The sequence below is a fragment of the Lactuca virosa genome, chromosome 8 (genome assembly GCF_052849685.1).
Source record: "Lactuca virosa cultivar CGN04683 chromosome 8, Lactuca_virosa_CGN04683_v6, whole genome shotgun sequence".
Taxonomy (NCBI): domain Eukaryota; kingdom Viridiplantae; phylum Streptophyta; class Magnoliopsida; order Asterales; family Asteraceae; genus Lactuca; species Lactuca virosa.
Window position 1 is genome coordinate 311340707 of NC_136433.1, and position 19235 is coordinate 311359941.

The following is a 19235-nucleotide window of genomic DNA, read 5'->3' on the forward strand; positions in this document are numbered from 1 at the left end:
CGACTCCATATTCGCCAAACAAATTGGAAGAAATATTGAGGTATATGTCGACGACATGGTCATCAAAAGCCCGGACAAAGGGAAGCTACTAGAAGATGTGGAGGAAAACTTCAAGACGCTAAAGAAAGTTAGGATGAAACTAAACCCCGACAAGTGCACCTTCGGAGTGGAGAGGGGCAGTTTCTGGGATACTACGTCACTAGGCAAGGAATACAACTTAGCCCAGTCAACGTGGATGAGCTCATGGAGACCCCGTCGCCAAGCACCCGTAGAGATGCCCAAGGCCTGAACGGAAAGCGCACAGCCCTCAACTGCTTCATCTCGAAATCGGCTGACAAGGCTATGTCACTCTTTCACACGCTCAAGGGGTGTATCGAAAAAAATAACTTCTAGTGGACAGCAACGACAGAGGCAACACTTCAACAAATCAAAGAGGCCTTGCATAAATTACCCACGCTGGCCAGTCCTATCCCAAGCGAGACGTTGCAAATGTATCTCTCCGCCTCAGCCGAAGCCATCTCGTATGTTTTGGTCGTGGAAAGAGAATGAAGGCAGACACCGGTCTACTTCGTTTGCCAGGCATTGCAGGGCCCTGAACTCAATTATCCCACTCTTGAAAAACTAATGTTCGCGCTCATCTATGTTGTACGGCGCCTGAGGCGCTACTTCCATGCACACCAGATAGAAGTACTAACAAACTGTCCAATCAAGCAAATATTTATCAAGCTAGAGACCTCTGGACGTCTCGCAAAATGGGCAATTGAACTGGGCGAACACGACATCAACTACCGTCCACGAACAAGCATCAAAGGGAAAGTGCTTGAACATTTCCTGCTCGAAATCCCCGAGAGAGGGGAAGATATGAACCAGGAAGGAATACCAGCGACAGGTAGATCACCAAAGGATAACCAGAGATGGACCTTATACATGGACGGTGCGTCTAGCAAGGAAGGCTCAGGAGTGGGCCTAATCTTGACCAGCCCAGAAGGGGAGGAAGTCACATACGCCCTCTGTTTTGACTTCCACACTTCCAATAATGAGGCGGAATACGAGGCTTTGCTCGCCGGCCTACAGTTATCCAAGCAAATGGGGGCGGAAGCAGTGGTAGCCCTGAAAGACGCAAGACTGGCCGCCAACCAAATGAACGGAAGCTTCGAAAAAAAGATAAGAGAATGGAGAAGTATGTCAAGATAGTGCGGCTGCTCGTCAAGCCCTTCAAAGATTTCGTCATTAAGCAGATACCAAGAAGTGAGAATAGAAGGGCATATGCCCTAAGCAAGCTGGTGTCAACGTGCTTTGACGACCTATCCAAGAAGGTCTTAGTGTAGGTGCTCAAAGAAAGAAGCATAGATGAGCGGCAAGTGAAAACCTTGACAACATCCAAACGCACATGGATGACCCCTCTGATCGAGTATTTGCAGCACGGTATTCTACCAGACAGCCATGAAGAGGCCAGGAAAATACGTGTTAAAGCACCCTCATAGGTGCTCGTGGATGGGGAACTATATCGGAAAGGATTTATGACACCTTGGCAAAAATGTGTACACGAGGCCAAGGGCAAGGAATCGCTCCAAGAGGCACACGCTGGTCAGGCGGGTGTGCACGAGGGAGCGCATGCTTTGGTAGGAAAGGTGGTACGCATAGGCATGTACTAGCCAACCACACACCAGGATGCGGCAGAATTAACAAAAAAATGTGTGGAATGTTAGGCATACTCCCCTGTCCAGGGGAAACCCTCGGCTCCCCTGAAAAATATATCCACCCCGTGGCCATTTTACCAGTGGGGAATAGATATTGTGGGACCGTTCCCAGAAGCCCCGGGCAAGGTAAATTTTTTGATCGTAGCAGTAGATTACTTCACAAAGTGGATAAAGGATGAACCATTGGCATGTATATCGGGGAGACAAGTGATCAAATTCATGTGGAAAAACATCGTGACCAGATTTAGGATTCCTAAGGTACTCGTCAGTGATAACGGTCTGTAGTTTGTTGCGAACCCGTTAAGAGAATGGTGCGTTGACAAAGGAATCACGCAGAGGTTTACATCGGTTGTGCACCCTCAAGCGAATGGCCAGATGGAGGTGTCCAACAGAACGATAGTTGTTAACGTACCCTAGCAAGCACAAAAAGAACCGCGCCGGCCGTGCCAGGACGCCCGAAGGCTTAGCGAACCAGGCGGGACAGACCTAGTAGAACCCAGCGCCCGCTAGCGCCTCTAAGGGCAAGGCGCCCCTGCATAAAGGCTCGCGCCTGCTAGCGCCTCTAAGGGCAAGGCGCTCCTGCAGAAAGTCTCTCGCCTGCTAGCACCTCTAAGGGCAAGGCGATCCTAAAGAAAGGCTTGCGCCCGCTAAGGGCGCCTCCCGATCCAAGACAAATGATACGGTCAAGCGACAAAGCAGACGATCAGGGCACTATTACTAGAACCAATAGCAGCGCTCTGACAGATAGAGGAGCACGATCCTCCAATCAGCGCCCCTGATCCTGTCGGCTCTGGCGATCCTGTCTCGTATGGACGATCAGGAGCGCCTAATATAAAAGGCTACTCCCACAGCCCCGACTGGTAAGTCGCATTCTCCAAGTAATACCCCATAAACCCTAGAATACTCAATTGACTTGACCGTCAGAGCTTCTTTCCCGGAGCTCCTCCCGGGAAACAACTGACGGCCTTCTTTCTATTGTGACTTTGCAGGAACAATGAGACCACTAGTGGCGATGTTCACCGAAGCCTAAGCTCAAAGTCACAACATTTGGCGTCATCCGTTGTGTGACGCTAGACACAACCAAAAGCACATTGTTTATGAGAAAGAGATGACATCTGATGAAAATGGAGGTTCCATTGGGACACCAGCTAGTCCCATTCGGCCAATGACGGTGTTAGAAGAAACGCCACCATCCATAGTGGTCGCCAGAGAGGTGCCAGATGAGGGTGGTTCGGTGGTGACCTTCGTACCACCAGAAATATAATAGCAAACGGCCAACGAGGGACACTTTTTCTCCACCATTGTCCTAACCACAATCACTCCGGGACACATGCTCCAACCACTTCCTGTGCCTTCAACGGCAAATACACATGGCGCAACACCGGCTCCACTCCAACAGCCGATACTAGTCCAAATGACAATGTTGCCACCCATATTTTTTCAAACACCACCACTGAGCCCACTGACAACGGTGCAACCAGTAGCTTCCCAGATGCCACCACTGTTTCATCCAATGGCGAGAGAGCAACATGCGATCCTTCAAGCGATACTACCACTAAGTCAGACGACCAGCCCACAATCAACATTCCACCCAACACCGATAATCCAAACACCACCGGAAGCACAAGCGACTCCTTCAATGCCGCCACTAGCCCAAGCAATGACAACCCAAACACCAATTTTCTTGACATTGCCATTTCCAACAAACACACCACTCCTTCACGTACATTCCACTACCAACAAGCTACGTCGAACAACCTACACACTCAAAACCTGCCCATGTCATTCAGCCACCCGTTAATACTGCCATTTTCACAACAAGCATTCTACGGCCCAAGCTCTGCCTATTATACGCCTTACAACAACTCAATCATGAAACCGCATACAGTCGCCCAACAGTACAATTTGCAAGGCATGCTACCTATACCCAACCAAGACTGCCTAACACGCATCGTGACATCTCCATTTAACAAGGAACTGTTGGACTACGAAATTCCAAACACAGCTAAACTCCCCAACCTTAAAACCTACAATGGAACCACAGAACCAGACAGCTACATCGACACATACCAATGGACGATGACATCGCTGAAGCTGGACGAACGATTCTGGTGCACGTACTTTCTGACGACCCCGGACGGCAACGCCGGAACATCTTTCAAAACACTCCGCCCAGGAAGCATATATAACTTCGGACAGCTGAAATACCTATTCCTTACGAACTTCATGCAATTACAGAAATATAAAGGCGACTCGCACTCCATCATCGGCTGCAAACAAAAGGAAGGGGAAACGGTATGGGAATATTTCACGAGATTCACGAATGCCACACTGGATGTCCCAGGGCACGACGAGGGACTAAAAGCAGGAGCCTTCACGTGGGGACTCCTACCGGGCCCTCTATCCTAAAAGCTCATGGGCAAGAAATCGCAGACACGGGCCGAACTGAAAGAGAAAGTAGAACGATATTTGAGACAAGAGGAAGGGGAGGCAACGAAACAGGCGTACCTAAATGCCATGACTACCCCCGCGAAGCGCCACAGCCTGCCTCACGCAGAGACGTAAAGCGGGAACATGCATTTTGGGCGAGGAAAACGCTTGCAGGGGCGTTTCAGACCATTCGCCAGAGATGACAGCCGAGGCCGACGCCCAGACGTCTATGTAGTCGCAGACAAACAGCAGCCAACGAAAGCAGCGAAGGGGCAATTCTGCGAATACCATAAGAGCAAAACGCGTGACACCACCAACTGTTCGGTGTTGAAGAAGGAAATGGAGGAAAAACAGCTAAAATTAAACCTCATCAAGATAGCACGAAGCCTCCGCGCCAAATTTGAGGCCGAAAACGCCAAGGATGCAACAAAAGAGCATGCTCAGCCCAGGGAAATCCTCATGATACGAGATAAACGGGAGAGGTAGGACGAGCAGGACGACCTGACAAGGATCACCACAACAATGTAAGGGCTTACATTTTCAATGAAAGATCCTCGACCCAAAGGCTGGAGGGGTGAAAACCCACTCATAATCCAAGGGTCCATTAGAAAAGTGACAATCCATAGGTTGTACATCGACACAGGCAGCTCGGCGGACATCATCTACGAACATTGTTTCCGGCTCCTCCCGGACATATGCAAGGAAAACCTCAAGCCCGACACAGGAAGGCTCATAGATTTCATAGGGCATAGCTTGTGGCCCATAGGCACAACTCACTTGCCACTAACGCTGACAAGAGATGACAAGCAACGAAGGAAGACGACCCTAATTGACTTCATTGTAATACGACATCCAGCAGAGCACAACATCATTCTGGGAAGGACAGCTCTACTCAAGCAAGGAGCAGTCCCGTCAACAATGCACGCGATTGTAAAATTCAGCACCACCGAATGGCCAAGCACAGTCCTCGCAACCCCGCCAAGGGAGCTATAATGTTTCGAGATCATGAGACCGGCAGAAATAGCGCAAGAAAGTAAGAAGGAATGGGTTGAACTAGCAAATGGAAAAGACGTCATCCACGAAGAATACCCAGATCACTCAGTCAACATCGACGGTAATCTCCCCAAACCAACTAGACGCGCGTTGATCAACCTTTTGAAACAATACAAACATGTTTTGGCATGGACCCCCACCGATATGGTAGGGGTAGACTGGGAAGTCATAGAGCACAGGTTAATGACCAAGCAGGGCGCGAAGGAAGTTAAGCAGAAGAAGAGGGTTCAAGGAGGAGACCGCAATAGAGCAATCAATGTCGAGGTAGCCAAACGGACAAAGGCAGGGATCCTAAGCGAAGCGATCTTCCCAACCTGGATTGTAAACCCCGTCATGGTAAGGAAACACAATGGCTCATGGCGTATGTGCGTCAGCTACTCTTACTTGAACAAAGCATGCCCCAAAGATTGTTACCCCTTGCCAGAGATCGATCAAAAGGTAGAGTCGCTGGAAGGGTTCAAGTTAAAATGCTTTCTGGATGCATACAAGGGGTATCATCAGATCCTGATCAGCAAAGAAGAAGAAGAGAAAACAACTTTTTACACAGACCACAAAGCTTTCTGCTACACTAAGATGTCGTTTGAGCTAAAAAACGCATGCGCAACATACCAGCGATTGGTCGACTCCATATTCGCCAAAAAAATCAGAAGAAATATCGAGGTATACGTCGACAACATGGTCATCAAAAGCCCAGACGAAGGGAAGTTACTAGAAGACGTGGAGGAAACCTTCAAGACGCTAGAGAAAGTTAGGATGAAACTAAACCCCAGCAAGTGCACCTTCGGAGTGGAAGAAGGGCAGTTCCTGGGATACTATGTGACCAAGCAAGGAATACAGCCTAGCCTAATCAAGGTGGATGAGCTCATGGAGACCCCATCGCCAAGCACCCTCAGGGACGCCCAAGGCTTGAACGGAAAGCTCACATCCATCAGACGCTTCATCTCGAAATCGGCCGACAAGGCTATGCCACTCTTTCGCACGCTTAAGGGATGTATCGAGAAAAATAACTTCTAGTGGACAGCAGCGGCAGAGGTAGCACTTCAGCAAATCAAAGAGGCCTTGCACAAATTAGCCACACTAGCCAGCCCTATCCTAGGTGAAACGTTGCAAATGTATCTCTCCGCCTCAGCCGAAACCATCTCATCTGTTTTGGTCGTGGAAAGAAAAGGAAAACAAACACCGGTCTACTTCGTTAGCCGAGCATTGTTGGGCCCTGAACTCAATTATCCCACTATTGAAAAACTAGTGCTCGTGCTCATCTATGCCGCGCGGCGCCTGAGGCGCTACTTCCAGGCACATCAGATAGAAGTACTAAAAAATTGTCCAATCAAGCAGATATTGCTCAAGCCAGAGACTTTTGGACGACCTGCAAAATGGGTAATTGAACTGGGCGAACACGACATCAATTATCGTCCACGAACAAGCATCAAAGGGTAAGCGCTTGCAGATTTCCTGCTCAAAATCCCCGGGGGAGGGGAAGAAATGAACCAAGAAGGAATACCAGCGACAAGGGAAACACCAAAGGATAACCGGAGGTGGACCTTATACACGGACGGTACGTCCAACAGGAAAGGTTCAGGAGCGGGCCTAATATTGACCAGTCCGGAGGGGGAGGAAGTCACAGACGCTCTCCGTTTTGACTTCCACACTTCCAATAATGAGGCGGAATACGAGGCTTTGCTCGCCGGGCTACGGTTAGCCAAGCAAATGGGGGCGGAAGCAGTGGTAGCCCTGACAGACTCGAGACTGGCTGCCAACCAAATCAACGGAAGCTTCGAAAAAAAGATAAGAGAATGGAGAAGTATGTCAAGATAGTGTAACGGGTCGTCAAGCCCTTCAAAGAGTTTATCATTAAGCAGATACCAAGAAGTGAGAATAGAAGCTCAGATGCCCTAGGCAAGCTGGCGTCAACGTGCTTCAACCACCTGTCCAAGAAGGTCTTAGTGGAGGTGCTCAAAGAAAGAAGCATAGACGAGCGACAGGTAAACACCTTGACAATGTCCAAACGTACATGGATGACCCCTCTGATTGAGTACTTGCAGCACGGTATTCTACGAGACATCCATGAAGAGGCCAGGAAAATACGCGTTAAAGCACCCTCGTATGCTCTCGTGGATGTAGAACTATATCGGAAAGGATTTACGACACCTTGGTTCAAATGTGTAGACGAGGCCAAGGGCAAGGAAGCGGTCCAGGAGGCACACGCTGGCCAGGCAGGCGTGCATGTGGGAGCATGCGCTTTGGTAGGAAAGGTGCTACGCATGGGCATCCACTGGCCAACCACACACCAGGATGCGGCGAAATTAACCAAAAAATGTGTGGAATGTCAGGCGTACTCCCCGGTCCAAGGAAACCCCTCGACTACTCTGACAAATATATCCACCCCATAGCCATTTTACCAGTAGGGAATAGATATCGTGGGACCGTTACCAGAAGCCCCGGGCAAGGTAAAATTTCCGATCGTAGATGTAGATTACTTCACAAAGTGGATAGAGGCTGAACCATTGGCATGTATATCGGGGAGACAAGTGATTAAGTTTATGTGGAAAAACATCGTGACCAGATTTGGGATTCCCAAGGTACTCGTTAGCGATAACGGGCTACATTTTGCTGAGAACCCTTTCAGAGAATGGTACGCTGACAAAGGTATCACACAGAAGTTCACATCGGTTGCGCACCCTCAAGCGAATGGCCAGATAGAGGTGTCCAATAGAGTGATTGTCAATGGAATCAACAAGCGTCTAGGTAAGGCTAAAGGTAACTGGACCGTGGAACTACCAATCGTATTGTGGTCATACAGGACAACGGCGAGAGTAGGCACACAAGAGACTCCGTTCAGCCTGACATACGACACAGAGGTAATGTTACCAGCGGAATTGACGGTGGGCTCGCTCAGGGTAGCCCACTCTGAAGAAGAAGCCAATTCCCGAGACCTAAGGATGAGCCTGGACCTACTCGAAGAACGACGCGAAAAATCCAGCGTCTGACAAGCCGCTTACAAACACGTTGTCGAGAGATATTATAATCAGCGGGTCAATGAAAAGGCCTTTAAGGTGGGAGACCAAGTGCTGAGGCGCAATGAATCAAGAAGGGCCCAACTACAAGGCAAGTTGGGTCTCGTGTGGGAAGGACCGTACAAGGTCATTGAAGCCAGCCGCAATGGTGCATACACGCTAGAAACGATGGAAGGAAGACAGATTCCGAGGACCTGGAACGCAAAAAACCTGAAGAAGTTTTATTTCTAGTTGCCCACGAGGATCACTTAAAGGAAACGGTTAATGCCAAAGACTTAGAGTGCTTAGACAAATAACTTCATCTCTTATCCAAAATAGTGTGGGGTCAAGCAACATTCCACCCCCACTTAAAAAATAATCAGTGTATTGGAAAACAGGAGTCTCATCTACAATACTTAGCGTATTAGCTCCAAAACGTTCAGTTTCTTATTTTCAGATACTTAGTATATTAAATTCGAATACTCAACGTATTGAAAAAATAGGAGCATTATCTATGATACTTAGCGTATTAGCTCCAAAATGTTCAATTTTTCATTTTTAATACTTAGTGTATTAATCCCAAAATACTTAGTGTATTGAAAACAGACGTTCACGTCACAATACTTAACGTATCAAGCCCAAAGGCCCAACGCATCAGGATGAGTCTTATCACCCAGTGTATCTGCGTGGCTCAAAACAGGCCACAAAGATTTAAGTACTCAAAATGCTTATGCAATGGAAATAAAAAACATATCCGCGCGTCAAAAGCCATAGTTGATATAAACATGCATGGGAGTAACCAGGCTATATAGATTACATGGAAAGAAAAATACATAAAAACCTATTACAAAAGAAGGGACTGCAAGGCCGACAATAACAAACTATCCTACAGTAAGACAACGAGTTACACATCTTCAAATTTTTCTTCACACCCCAGAGGGGCAGCACACGGTACAAAGTACCTTAAGAAACAGGAGGATCAACATCACTAGCACCATCCTTCAACCCCGGATCGCCGGCGTCAGAATTGGCGCCACGACCTATACCCTTGCCATCATCATCGCCGCCATTATCATCAGCAACACTAACATTACCACCATCATCCCCGCCACCACCATCAATTAGCATACCCTCAGGGGTCCCTTCAGTGCTGTCGAAGGTGCAAAGTTATCGGATGCCCTGAATGTCCAAGTCTCCCAAACCTAGCAGAGACGCATGATTCATACTAGCAAAAGCAAGAAGGGCTTCGTTGACACTCAAAGCAGGGCTTAATTGGGAGTCACTAATTCTGGGATTATTGGGACCAGAACCCGCCTCAGACACCAAGTTGCTACGACCAGATTCTGCCCCATCAACAAAAGCAGAATGGCGGATGAGACTAACGGCGGTGGTGAACTCCGGATGTTTGATCTACTTGTCTACAATTCGGACAACACCCACACGAAGCAACCAATCCAAATCACATCGGGTAACCTCGACAGCCGCCTGGACAGTAGCAACCAACTTATCACGATCAATAACATCACACTCGAGACTCTCATTCTGGATCATCAACCCCTCGTTTATTTGGGTTAAAGAATCCACTTTGCTTTCCAGGGAAGACCGAACCTCTTCCACAGCAGTCTTTTCAGCAGCGAGCAACATGCACTTCTGTTCCAAACCCTGGACATCACTTTCAAGTTCAGAGATCCGACGCCTTAAAGCATCCTCATGGGCGCTGCATCTTGAATAAGCGGCCTCCATTTCATTGAGTGATTGAACTTGGCGAGAACCTACAACCAAGTAGAACATGGCCTGTGCAGCGGCGTAGAACATGTTGTGGGAAAGAGCAGGACTGCCCATGGATTCCATATCAGAGACAGCAGCAGGTGGAAACGCATGGCGGGCAAAATCCACCGCATTGGCAGGCACAGACAAACGAGAACCATTATTGAGACTCCAAGAGGGAACAAATATGTTGGATGCAGAAAAATCCCCAGAGATCCCCTCGTGGGGAGGGGTTTGATGCCGTTTAACGCCACCAACACCCTAGGGGGGACAAAGATCAGAAGGAGTTTGAGGGTCAGATTGGAAAAGAACCTCGGGCTACTTAGTCGCCCCCTGATTCCCAACAGACTGTTGAACGTCATCATCAGGAATCACAATGATTGCTTTCGGTTTTGAGGACATGGAGTTCAGGAGACAAGTAAATTTACACCTCGACTGAACTCGCTTACCAATGTTAGGCGCACCGGTAACCGCATCACCCATGGCCAAGACAGCTTTCCTTTTAGCCTGCATACGGCGAACGTCCGAGATTATACCATCTTTGATATCTTCAACCATCTCCGTGGAGCTGGAGTGAGCACCATCAGGGGGAGTGACAGTCGAGATAGGGCGGGCAGTCAGAGGAATTTCCCTGGCCGACGTCGACGTTCCCTCAGTCACAGGCGGGGTAGGAGCAGCAGCGGTCAAAGCAAGCTGATCGAGGCGACGGGGATGAGGGAGATTGTCAACAAAGTCTACCTCCTAATGCTCCATTTTTCCCCGGTAATGCTTTCTCAATACCTCATCCATAGATAGTGGCGACTCAACGCCTTCACAACAAGAACACGCAATCAAATATATAATAGTCAAACCATTACCCCTCTTCATGACAAAAAAAAAAAGAAGGGGGAGGGGGGAAAAGAGAACGAAAAGGTACAACAGAAACACTTACCATCAACAATGGAGTAAAAGGCCGCCATTTTCCCTCGACGCCGCCAAGAAGGGCTCATCCCCACACCAACAAGCAGTGCTTCGGAATAGTGCTCGGGGGCAACCTGGACAATCTTCAAGAGGTTCGCGAAGCCCTGGTTGTGAGCGAACAACTTAGGAGTGACATCGGAAAAGGCGTTTTCACAGTACCGTCCGCTACCCACCAAGCCACAGTTGACCCACGACCATTTGTCCTGCTAGTTTTTAGGGGTCCTCCCATCAACAACCAGGGTATGTCCTCCCCGTCGGATAGAAAAAGTACATTTGTCGCCGATGCAGCAGAACCTAAAGAAATACTTGAAAAAAAAAGTAATATAGGAGCAAACTGTTAGCACGACAAATCATCTCGAACGCTACCACTTTGTTCACGGCGTTGGGGGTAAGCATCTGGACGCTACATCCAACCTTCTGCAAAACTTCTTCATGGAAGTCAGTAAGAGGAAGACGTAAACCAGCATCGAGAGTCTTCATATAGACACCAACTTTCCCAGGAGAGGGAGACAGAATCGATGAATCGGGCAACGGAAATTCAACTTCGTCCGCCGGAGAGAGGCCATACGTCTCTCCGAGGAACCTGAAATCGGCTTCAGAAAGAAGAGTACTGGATTCACTAGCCATGAGAGAGAAAAGCAAAGAAGAACTCTGTAAGAAGGAAAAGGAGGAAGGAGAAACGATGAGGAAAAAGGAGGTGTTAAGCATCCTTACAAATAGAGAAAAAGGCGGGATGTTCAAAATCCCTGACAAAGTGACGTAACCGCCAGCCATGATTAGCGGTCACGTCGCCATTAAAATTGAAGTGGCGAAGGAATCAGAAACGCCCACGTATACAGGGTAGTTGAGTCCAAAACGTCCTAGCTAGCACAACAATGCTATGGCTACCGGACTAGGGGACTTGTTAACATGCCCTACAAGCAGGAAAAGAACCACGCCGGCCACGCCAGGACGCCCGAAAGCTTAACGCACCCGGCGGGACAGACTTAGCAGAACCCAGCGCCCGCTAGCGCCTCTAAAGGCAAGGCGCCCTTACAAAAAGGCTCGCGCTTGCTAGCGCCTCTCAGGGCAAGACGCTCTTGCAGAAAGGCTCGCACCTGCTAGTGCCTCTAAAGGCATGACGCTCCTACAGAAAGGCTCGCGCCAGCTAAGGGCGCCTCCCTCTCCAAGAAAAATGATAAGGTCAAGCGACAAAGCAGACGATCAGGGCACTATTTCCAGAACCAATAGTAGCACTCTGAAAAATAGAGGAGCACGATCCTCCAATTAGCGCCCCTGATCCTGTCGCCTCTGGCGATCCTGTCTCGTACGGACGATCAGGAGCGCCTAATATAAAAGGCTACTCCTACAGCCCCGACAGGTAAGTCGCCTTCTCCAAGTAATACCCCAGAAACCCTAGAATACTCAACTGACTTGACCGTCGGAGCATCTTTCTGGGAGCTCCTCCCGGGAAACGATTGACGACCTTCTTTCCATTGTGACTTTGCAGGAACAACGAGACCACCGGTGTCGAAGTTCATCGAAGCTTAAGCTCAAAGTCACATCAATCTTCAAAATGGAATCAAGAAGCATCTTGGGAAAGCTAAAGCTAACTGGGCCGAGGATCTGCCAACCGTACTGTGGTAATACAGGACAACACCGAGAGTAGGCACATAAGAGACTCCGTTCAGCCTGACATATGGCGCAGATGCAATGCTACCAGCGGAACTGATGGTGGGATCGCTAAGAGCAACCCACTCTGAAGAAGAAGCCAACTCCCGGGACCTAAGGATGAGCTTGGGCCTACTCGAACAACGATGCAAACAATCCAACGTCCAACAAGCCGCTTACAAACACACTGTCAAAAGGTATTATAACCAGCAGGTCAAAGAAAAGGCTTTCAAAGTGGGAGACCATCTGCTGACGCGCAATGAACCAAGTCGAGCTCAACCACAGGGCAAGCTGGATCTGGTTTGGGATGGACTGTACAAGGTCAACGAAGCCAATCACAGTGGTGCATACACGCTAGAAACGATGGAAGGAAGACAAATTCTGAGGACCTGGAATGCAAAAAACCTGAGGAAGTTTTATTTCTAGTACGTCCACGAGCTGATCACCTAAAGGAAATGGTTAATGCCAAAAACTTAGAGCGCTTAGGCAGATAACTTCATCTCTTATTTAAAATAGTGTGGGGTCGACCAGCATTTCTCCCCCACTTCAAAATACTCAGTGTATTGAAAACAAGAGTCTCATCTACAATACTTAGCGTATTAGCTCCAAAACGTGCAGTTTTTTATTTTCAAATACTTAGTGTATTAATTCCAAAATAATCAGTGAATTGAAAAAAGGAGCTCTATCTATAATACTTAGCGTATTATCTCCAAAACGTTCAGTTTCCCATTTTTAATACTTAGTGTATGTCACACCCCAAAACCGGAACGGCGGAATCGTTCGGGGGTGGAGGACGTCATGTTCAGTATCACAACAATGCAAAGTAGTAAATAAGCAACAACATCATCCATTGCATTAATAATATAATTTCATACAAGTGTGTTCTGTCAAGTTATATAGACACCAAAAATATGAATCAAAATGAAAGATGAGTCTTGAACGAGCTCCATCTTCTCAAAACCTGGCACCGGTACCTGTCTACTGGCGACCTGAGAATACAAGTTATTTTGAAAGCGAGTATCAGCTTTAAAGCTGGTGAGATCATAAGTATATTAGTGTCTGTATTTGTATGAAAGTGTTTTTAAGTCTGTAATGTATAAGTTTTGTAAATGTTTGTAATTGTTTGAACTCTCCTAGAAAACCCTATGTTTCCTACTAAAAGTAGCCTTCTACCAAGGCATCTAGTGTCTGTGTGTGTGTCTCTTGTAAGAGTATGTATTTTCCCAAATCCGACTATCATTAACCAAAAATATAGTTTTTACATTATTATTTATTGTGTGAACATCACCAAGTAAATGTGAAGGGAAAATGAAATAGTATTGTAGTGTTGTATTAAGTAACTACCGCTGTACTAACTACTTTAAACCAATTGTTATTTAAAGTACCATGTGATCGGCCTGTATCCTGCTACCGACTATAGAAAAACGACGATGTAAGACGTCGTAAGAAATGACGTTTGGCACCTGTAGACTTGCAAGTCCCACTGTAGCGAGCAACAAGGTGTAGGATAGTCAATCCAGTATAGATCTATACACAAACTCATACGCTCCCCACTTAAGGAGATTCTGGATACAAAACGGTCATGGCAGGTAGTGCCATGCCCCGTTACGTGGCTCACATAACTGTAATAATGTATATGTAATGTATGTGCTAGCTGTATTGTGTGTTCTATCTCTGTCAAGCATGTATGTTTGTTTCTCATCACTATGTATTATGTTTGTTTCTCATCACTATGTATTATGTTTGATTCTCATCACTATGTATTATGTTTGTTTCTCATCACTATGTATTATGTTTGTTTCTCATCACTATGTATTATGTTTGTTTCTCATCACTATGTATTATTCATGAATGAACTGACTCATTGTATGTTTCATTGTTCTAGAAATAGTATTAGTATCTCCCTAAACTATACCTATTATAGCTTACTAGTAATGTTGTTTGAATGTATGAACATGTGTGTATACCCTTGCTACCCAAAGGTATTGGACTGAATGAAAGAAAGAACCTTTATATCTATATACATATACATAATATATAACTAGGATTCAAACGACCTTCGGACAAATAACCGGAATACCCTAAGTCCACAACCAAACAAGGAACAGGAAGTAAGGTGAGCTATCAGTCCTAAGTCCTTTCAATCCTACTTATATAACTATATCTATATAGATACATTTTTAACAGAATATAAGTTTAAAAGAGTTTTAAGTAAAAGTATTTGACATGTAAAAGAGTTTGTAAAACAGTTTGAAGTAAAACAGTTTGATAACACAGTTTGAAAAGTAAGAAATCCACTTGTTTGGTAGTTATTAATCACATGTGATTGATATAATAACTATAATAGTTCAACTTGTATCCCCCCCCCCATAAAAGCATTTAAAATCATTTAAAATGTTGATTAAGGGGTATGAACTCACCTGTAGTGAGTGGTTTGGATGAACGGATTGATATAGGATGCTAAGTGTCAAGTGAAGACTTGTACACACACAATGATCCTATTTAACATATAATAACACATATATGTATTCAATTAGTCATAAAACAACTAATTAACCAAGTTTAAGACATCCTAAGACAAGTAAAACACTTGATTTAAGTGATATAAGTCCTAAGGATTGCATCTAAGGGTGGTAGGACCTTGCATTTGAGTTTAGGGTTCAAGGGTAACTCCTTTGGTGTTTACGGTTTTGTGACCATCACCCCTTGAGTTTACGGTCGTAAACCCATGAGTTTATGGCCGTAAACTCATGGCACTTTTACCATGTTGTGTTTTGAAGCTTTACAAGTGATTAGAAGCATTCATACTTCATGTCTAAGCCTTTGGAAGAGATTAGGGCACCATTTCACTCCTTTGTGGAGTTTACGGTCCTTGGACCATTTCTCTTTGGGTTTACGGCCGTAAACCCAAATGGTTTATGGTCTTTTTGTTGTTTTAAGTCCTATGCACATCAAGTAAGGGATCTAGACTAGTTTCCAAGGCTTGGTAAGGGACTAGGGCACACTTTGGCCCCTTTGTTAGGGTTTACGGTCCAAGAACATCTTGGACCGTAAACACCTTTGATCTTGTGTTTATATGGTGTTTTCTTGATGATTAGAAGTGTAACAAGTCTTATAATACACTAGGGTAGGAGTACTTACTAGGTAGAAGCTTGAAAAGGTACTAAAAGTCCAAGAACACTAGTGTGTGTTCTTGGTGAAACTTGAAGATCTAGACATTTGGAATGATTTCACGGATGGAATCATGTAAGATCACTAGATTAAGTAAGATATCAACTTTTTAGGGCTAGAAACACTTACAAAGTTGAAGATCAAGAAGAAAAGTCGGATGATACTTGAGAGGATTTGAGTTTGGATCTTGAAAATGTGAAAAAGTGGTAAATAATGACTAAGTGTCATATTTATACCCCCTTTAGGGTTTACGGCCGTAAACACCTTGTTTAGGTCGTAAACTCCAAACTCTTGGAGTTTTGGGACATTATAGTTGCACAATAAACCCTAGGGCATCCTCTCTCCTGTTATCTCTTGAAGTACTAACTTTAAAACACTCAAACTGACTCCAAAAAGCTTGAAAGTTAGCAGAAACAGTTTCCGACTTCTATTGAAGTGAATGATTGTACAGAATAGAAATTTCGGGTTGTCACAGTGTATTAATTCCAAAATACTTAGTGTATTGAAAAAAGACGTTCCCTCCACGGTACTTAACGTATTAAGCCCAAAGGCTCAACGCACCGGGATAAGAATACCTAGTGTATTTGTGTAGCTCAGAACAAGCCACAAAGGTTTAAGTGCTCAAAATGCTTACGCAATGGAAATAAGAAACATATTTGTGCGGAAAAAGCCATAATTGATATAAACATGCATGGGAAAAACCAAACTAAATAGATTACACGATAAGCAAAATACATAAGAACCTATTACAAAAGCAAGGCCTGCAAGGCCGACATTAACAAACTATCCGACAGCAAAACAACGAGTTCCAAAGCTTCAACTTTTTTTTCACACCCCAGAGGGGCAGCAGACGGGACAGAGTACCTTAAGAAATAGTAGGATCAATACCAGTAGCACCACCCTTCACCCCCAAATTGACGGCGTCAAAACTGGCGCTACCACCCATGCTCTTGCCATTATCATCACCACCATCACCATCATCCACACCAATATTACCACCGTCATCCCCGCCGCCACCACCGTCAATTAGCATACCCTCAGGGGTCCCTTTAGCACTGTCGAAAGCACAAAGTTCTCAGATGCCCTGAATGTCCAGGTCTCATAAACCTAGCAGAGACGCATGATCCATACTAGTAAAAGCAAGAAGGGCTTCGTTGACACTCAAAGCAGGGGTTAATCGGGAATCACTAACACTGGGATTATGGGGACCAGAACCCGCCTCAAACACCATGTTGCTACGACCAGATTCTGCCCCAGCAACAAAAGCATCATGGCGGATTAGACTAACGGTGGTGGTGAACTCCGTATGTTCGATCAACTTGTCCACAATTTGGACAACACCCACACGAAGCAACCAGTCTAAATTACATTAGGTAACCTCGGCAGCTACTTGGACAGTAGCAACCAATTTATCACGATCAATAACATCACGCTCGAGACTCTCATTCTGGATCATCAATCCCTCGTTTATCTAGGTTAAAGATCTGGATCATCAATCCCTCGTTTATCTGGGTTAAAGAATCCACTTTGCTTTCCAGGGCAGACCGAACCTCTTCCACAGTGGTCTTTTCAGCAGCAAGTAACATGCACTTCTGTTCCAAACCCTGGACATCGCTCCCATGTTCAGAGATCTGACGCCTTAAAGCATCCGCACGGGCGCTACATCCTGAATGAACAACCTCTATTTTGTTGGGTGATTGAACCTGGCGAGCACCTGCAACCAAGTAGAACATGGCATGCGCAGCGGCGTAGGACATGTTGTGGGAAAGCGTAGGACTGCCCATGGATTCCATATCAGAGACAGCAGCAGGTGGAAACGCATGACGGGCGAAATCCACCGCATTGGCACGAACAGACAAGCGAGAACCATTGTTGAGAATCTAAGAGGGAACAAATATGTTGGATCCGTAAAAATCTCCAGAGATCCCCTTGCGGGGAGGGGTTTTGTGCCGATCAACGTCACCAATACCCTTAGGGGGAGAAAGACCAGAAGGATTTTGAGGGTCAGATGGGACAAGAACCTCGGGCTGCTTAGTCGTCCCCTGATCCCCCTCAGACTGTCGAACGTCATCATCGAGAATCAAAATGATTGCTTCCGGTGTCGAAGATATCGAGTTCAGGAGACGAGTAAAGTTGCTCCTCGAGTGAACTCGCTTACCAATGTTAAGCGCACACGTAACCGCGTCACCTATGGCAAAAACGGCTTTCCTTTTGGCCTGCACACGACGAACGTCCGAGATTATACCATCCTTACTATCTTCAACTACCTCCATGGAGCTAGAGTAAGCACCAACAGGGGGAGTGACAGTCGCCGACGTTCAGAGGGGTTTCCTTGACTGACGCCGACGTTCCTTCAGTCACAGGTAGGGTAGGAGCAGCAACGGTCAAAGCAAGCTGATCGATACGGCGGGGAGGAGGGATATTGTCAACCAAGTCTACCTCCCGTTGCTCCAGTTTCCCCCGGTAATGCTTTCGCAATACCTCATCCATGGACAGTGGGGACTCAACACCTGCACAAGAAAAGCACGCAACCAAATATAGAAGAATCAACCTATTACCCCTCTTCATGAAAAAAAAGAAGGGGGGGGGGAAGAGAACGAAAAAGTACAGCATAAACACATACCATCAACAGTGGAGAAAAAGGCCTCCATCTTCCCCGGACGCTGCCAGGAGGGGCTCATCCCCACACCAACAAGCAGTGCTTCGGAATAGTCCTCGGGGGCGACCTGGACTGTCTTCAGGAGGTCGGTGATGCCCTGGTTGTGAGGAAACAACTTGGGAGTGACATAGGCAAAGGAGTTTACACGGTACCGTCCGCTACCCACCAAGCCGTGGTTGACCCACAACCATTTGTCTTGCCAGTTTTAAGGGGTCCTCCCATCAGGAACCAGGGTATGTCCACCCCGTCGGACTGAAAAGGCACATTTGTCGGCGGTGTAGCAGAACCTAAAGAAATATTTGAAGACAAAGTAATCTGGGAAAAAACCGTTAGCACGGAAAATCATCTCGAACGCCACAACTTTGTTTATGGTGTTGGGGGGTAAGCATTTGGATGTTACATCCAACCTTCTGCAAAACTTCTTTCTGGAAGTCAGTAAGAGGAAGACGTAAACCAGCATCGAGAGTCTTCAAATAGACCCCCATTTTACCAGGAGGGGGAGACAGAATCGACGAACCGGGCAATGGAAACTCAACTCCGTCCTCCGGAGAAAGGCCATACGTCTCTCCAAGAAACCTGAAATCGGCTTCAGAAGGAAGAGTACCAGATTCACCAGCCATGAGAGAAAAGACAAAAGAAGAACTCCAGAACAAAGAAAAGAAGGAAGGTGAAGTGACGAGAAAAAGCGGGTGCTAAACATCCTTATAAAGAGAGGAAAAGGCGGGATGTTCAAAATCCCTGACAAAGTGACGTAACCGCCAGCCATGATGAGCGGTCACGTCGCCATTAAAATCGAAGCGGCAGATGAACCAGAAACAGACACGTATACAGGGTAGTTGAGTCCAGAATGCC

General features: G+C 46.5%; 1 protein-coding gene across 1 annotated transcript; it reads left to right on the forward strand.

Annotated features, from left to right (window-relative positions):
- Positions 1 to 624: 624 nt before the first annotated feature.
- Positions 625 to 1194, forward strand: LOC145131699 (uncharacterized). The gene has a single exon (XM_079066357.1). It carries the CDS (start codon positions 625 to 627, stop codon positions 1192 to 1194), a length of 570 nt encoding a protein of 189 aa, XP_078922483.1.
- The last annotated feature ends 18041 nt before the right edge of the window (positions 1195 to 19235 follow it).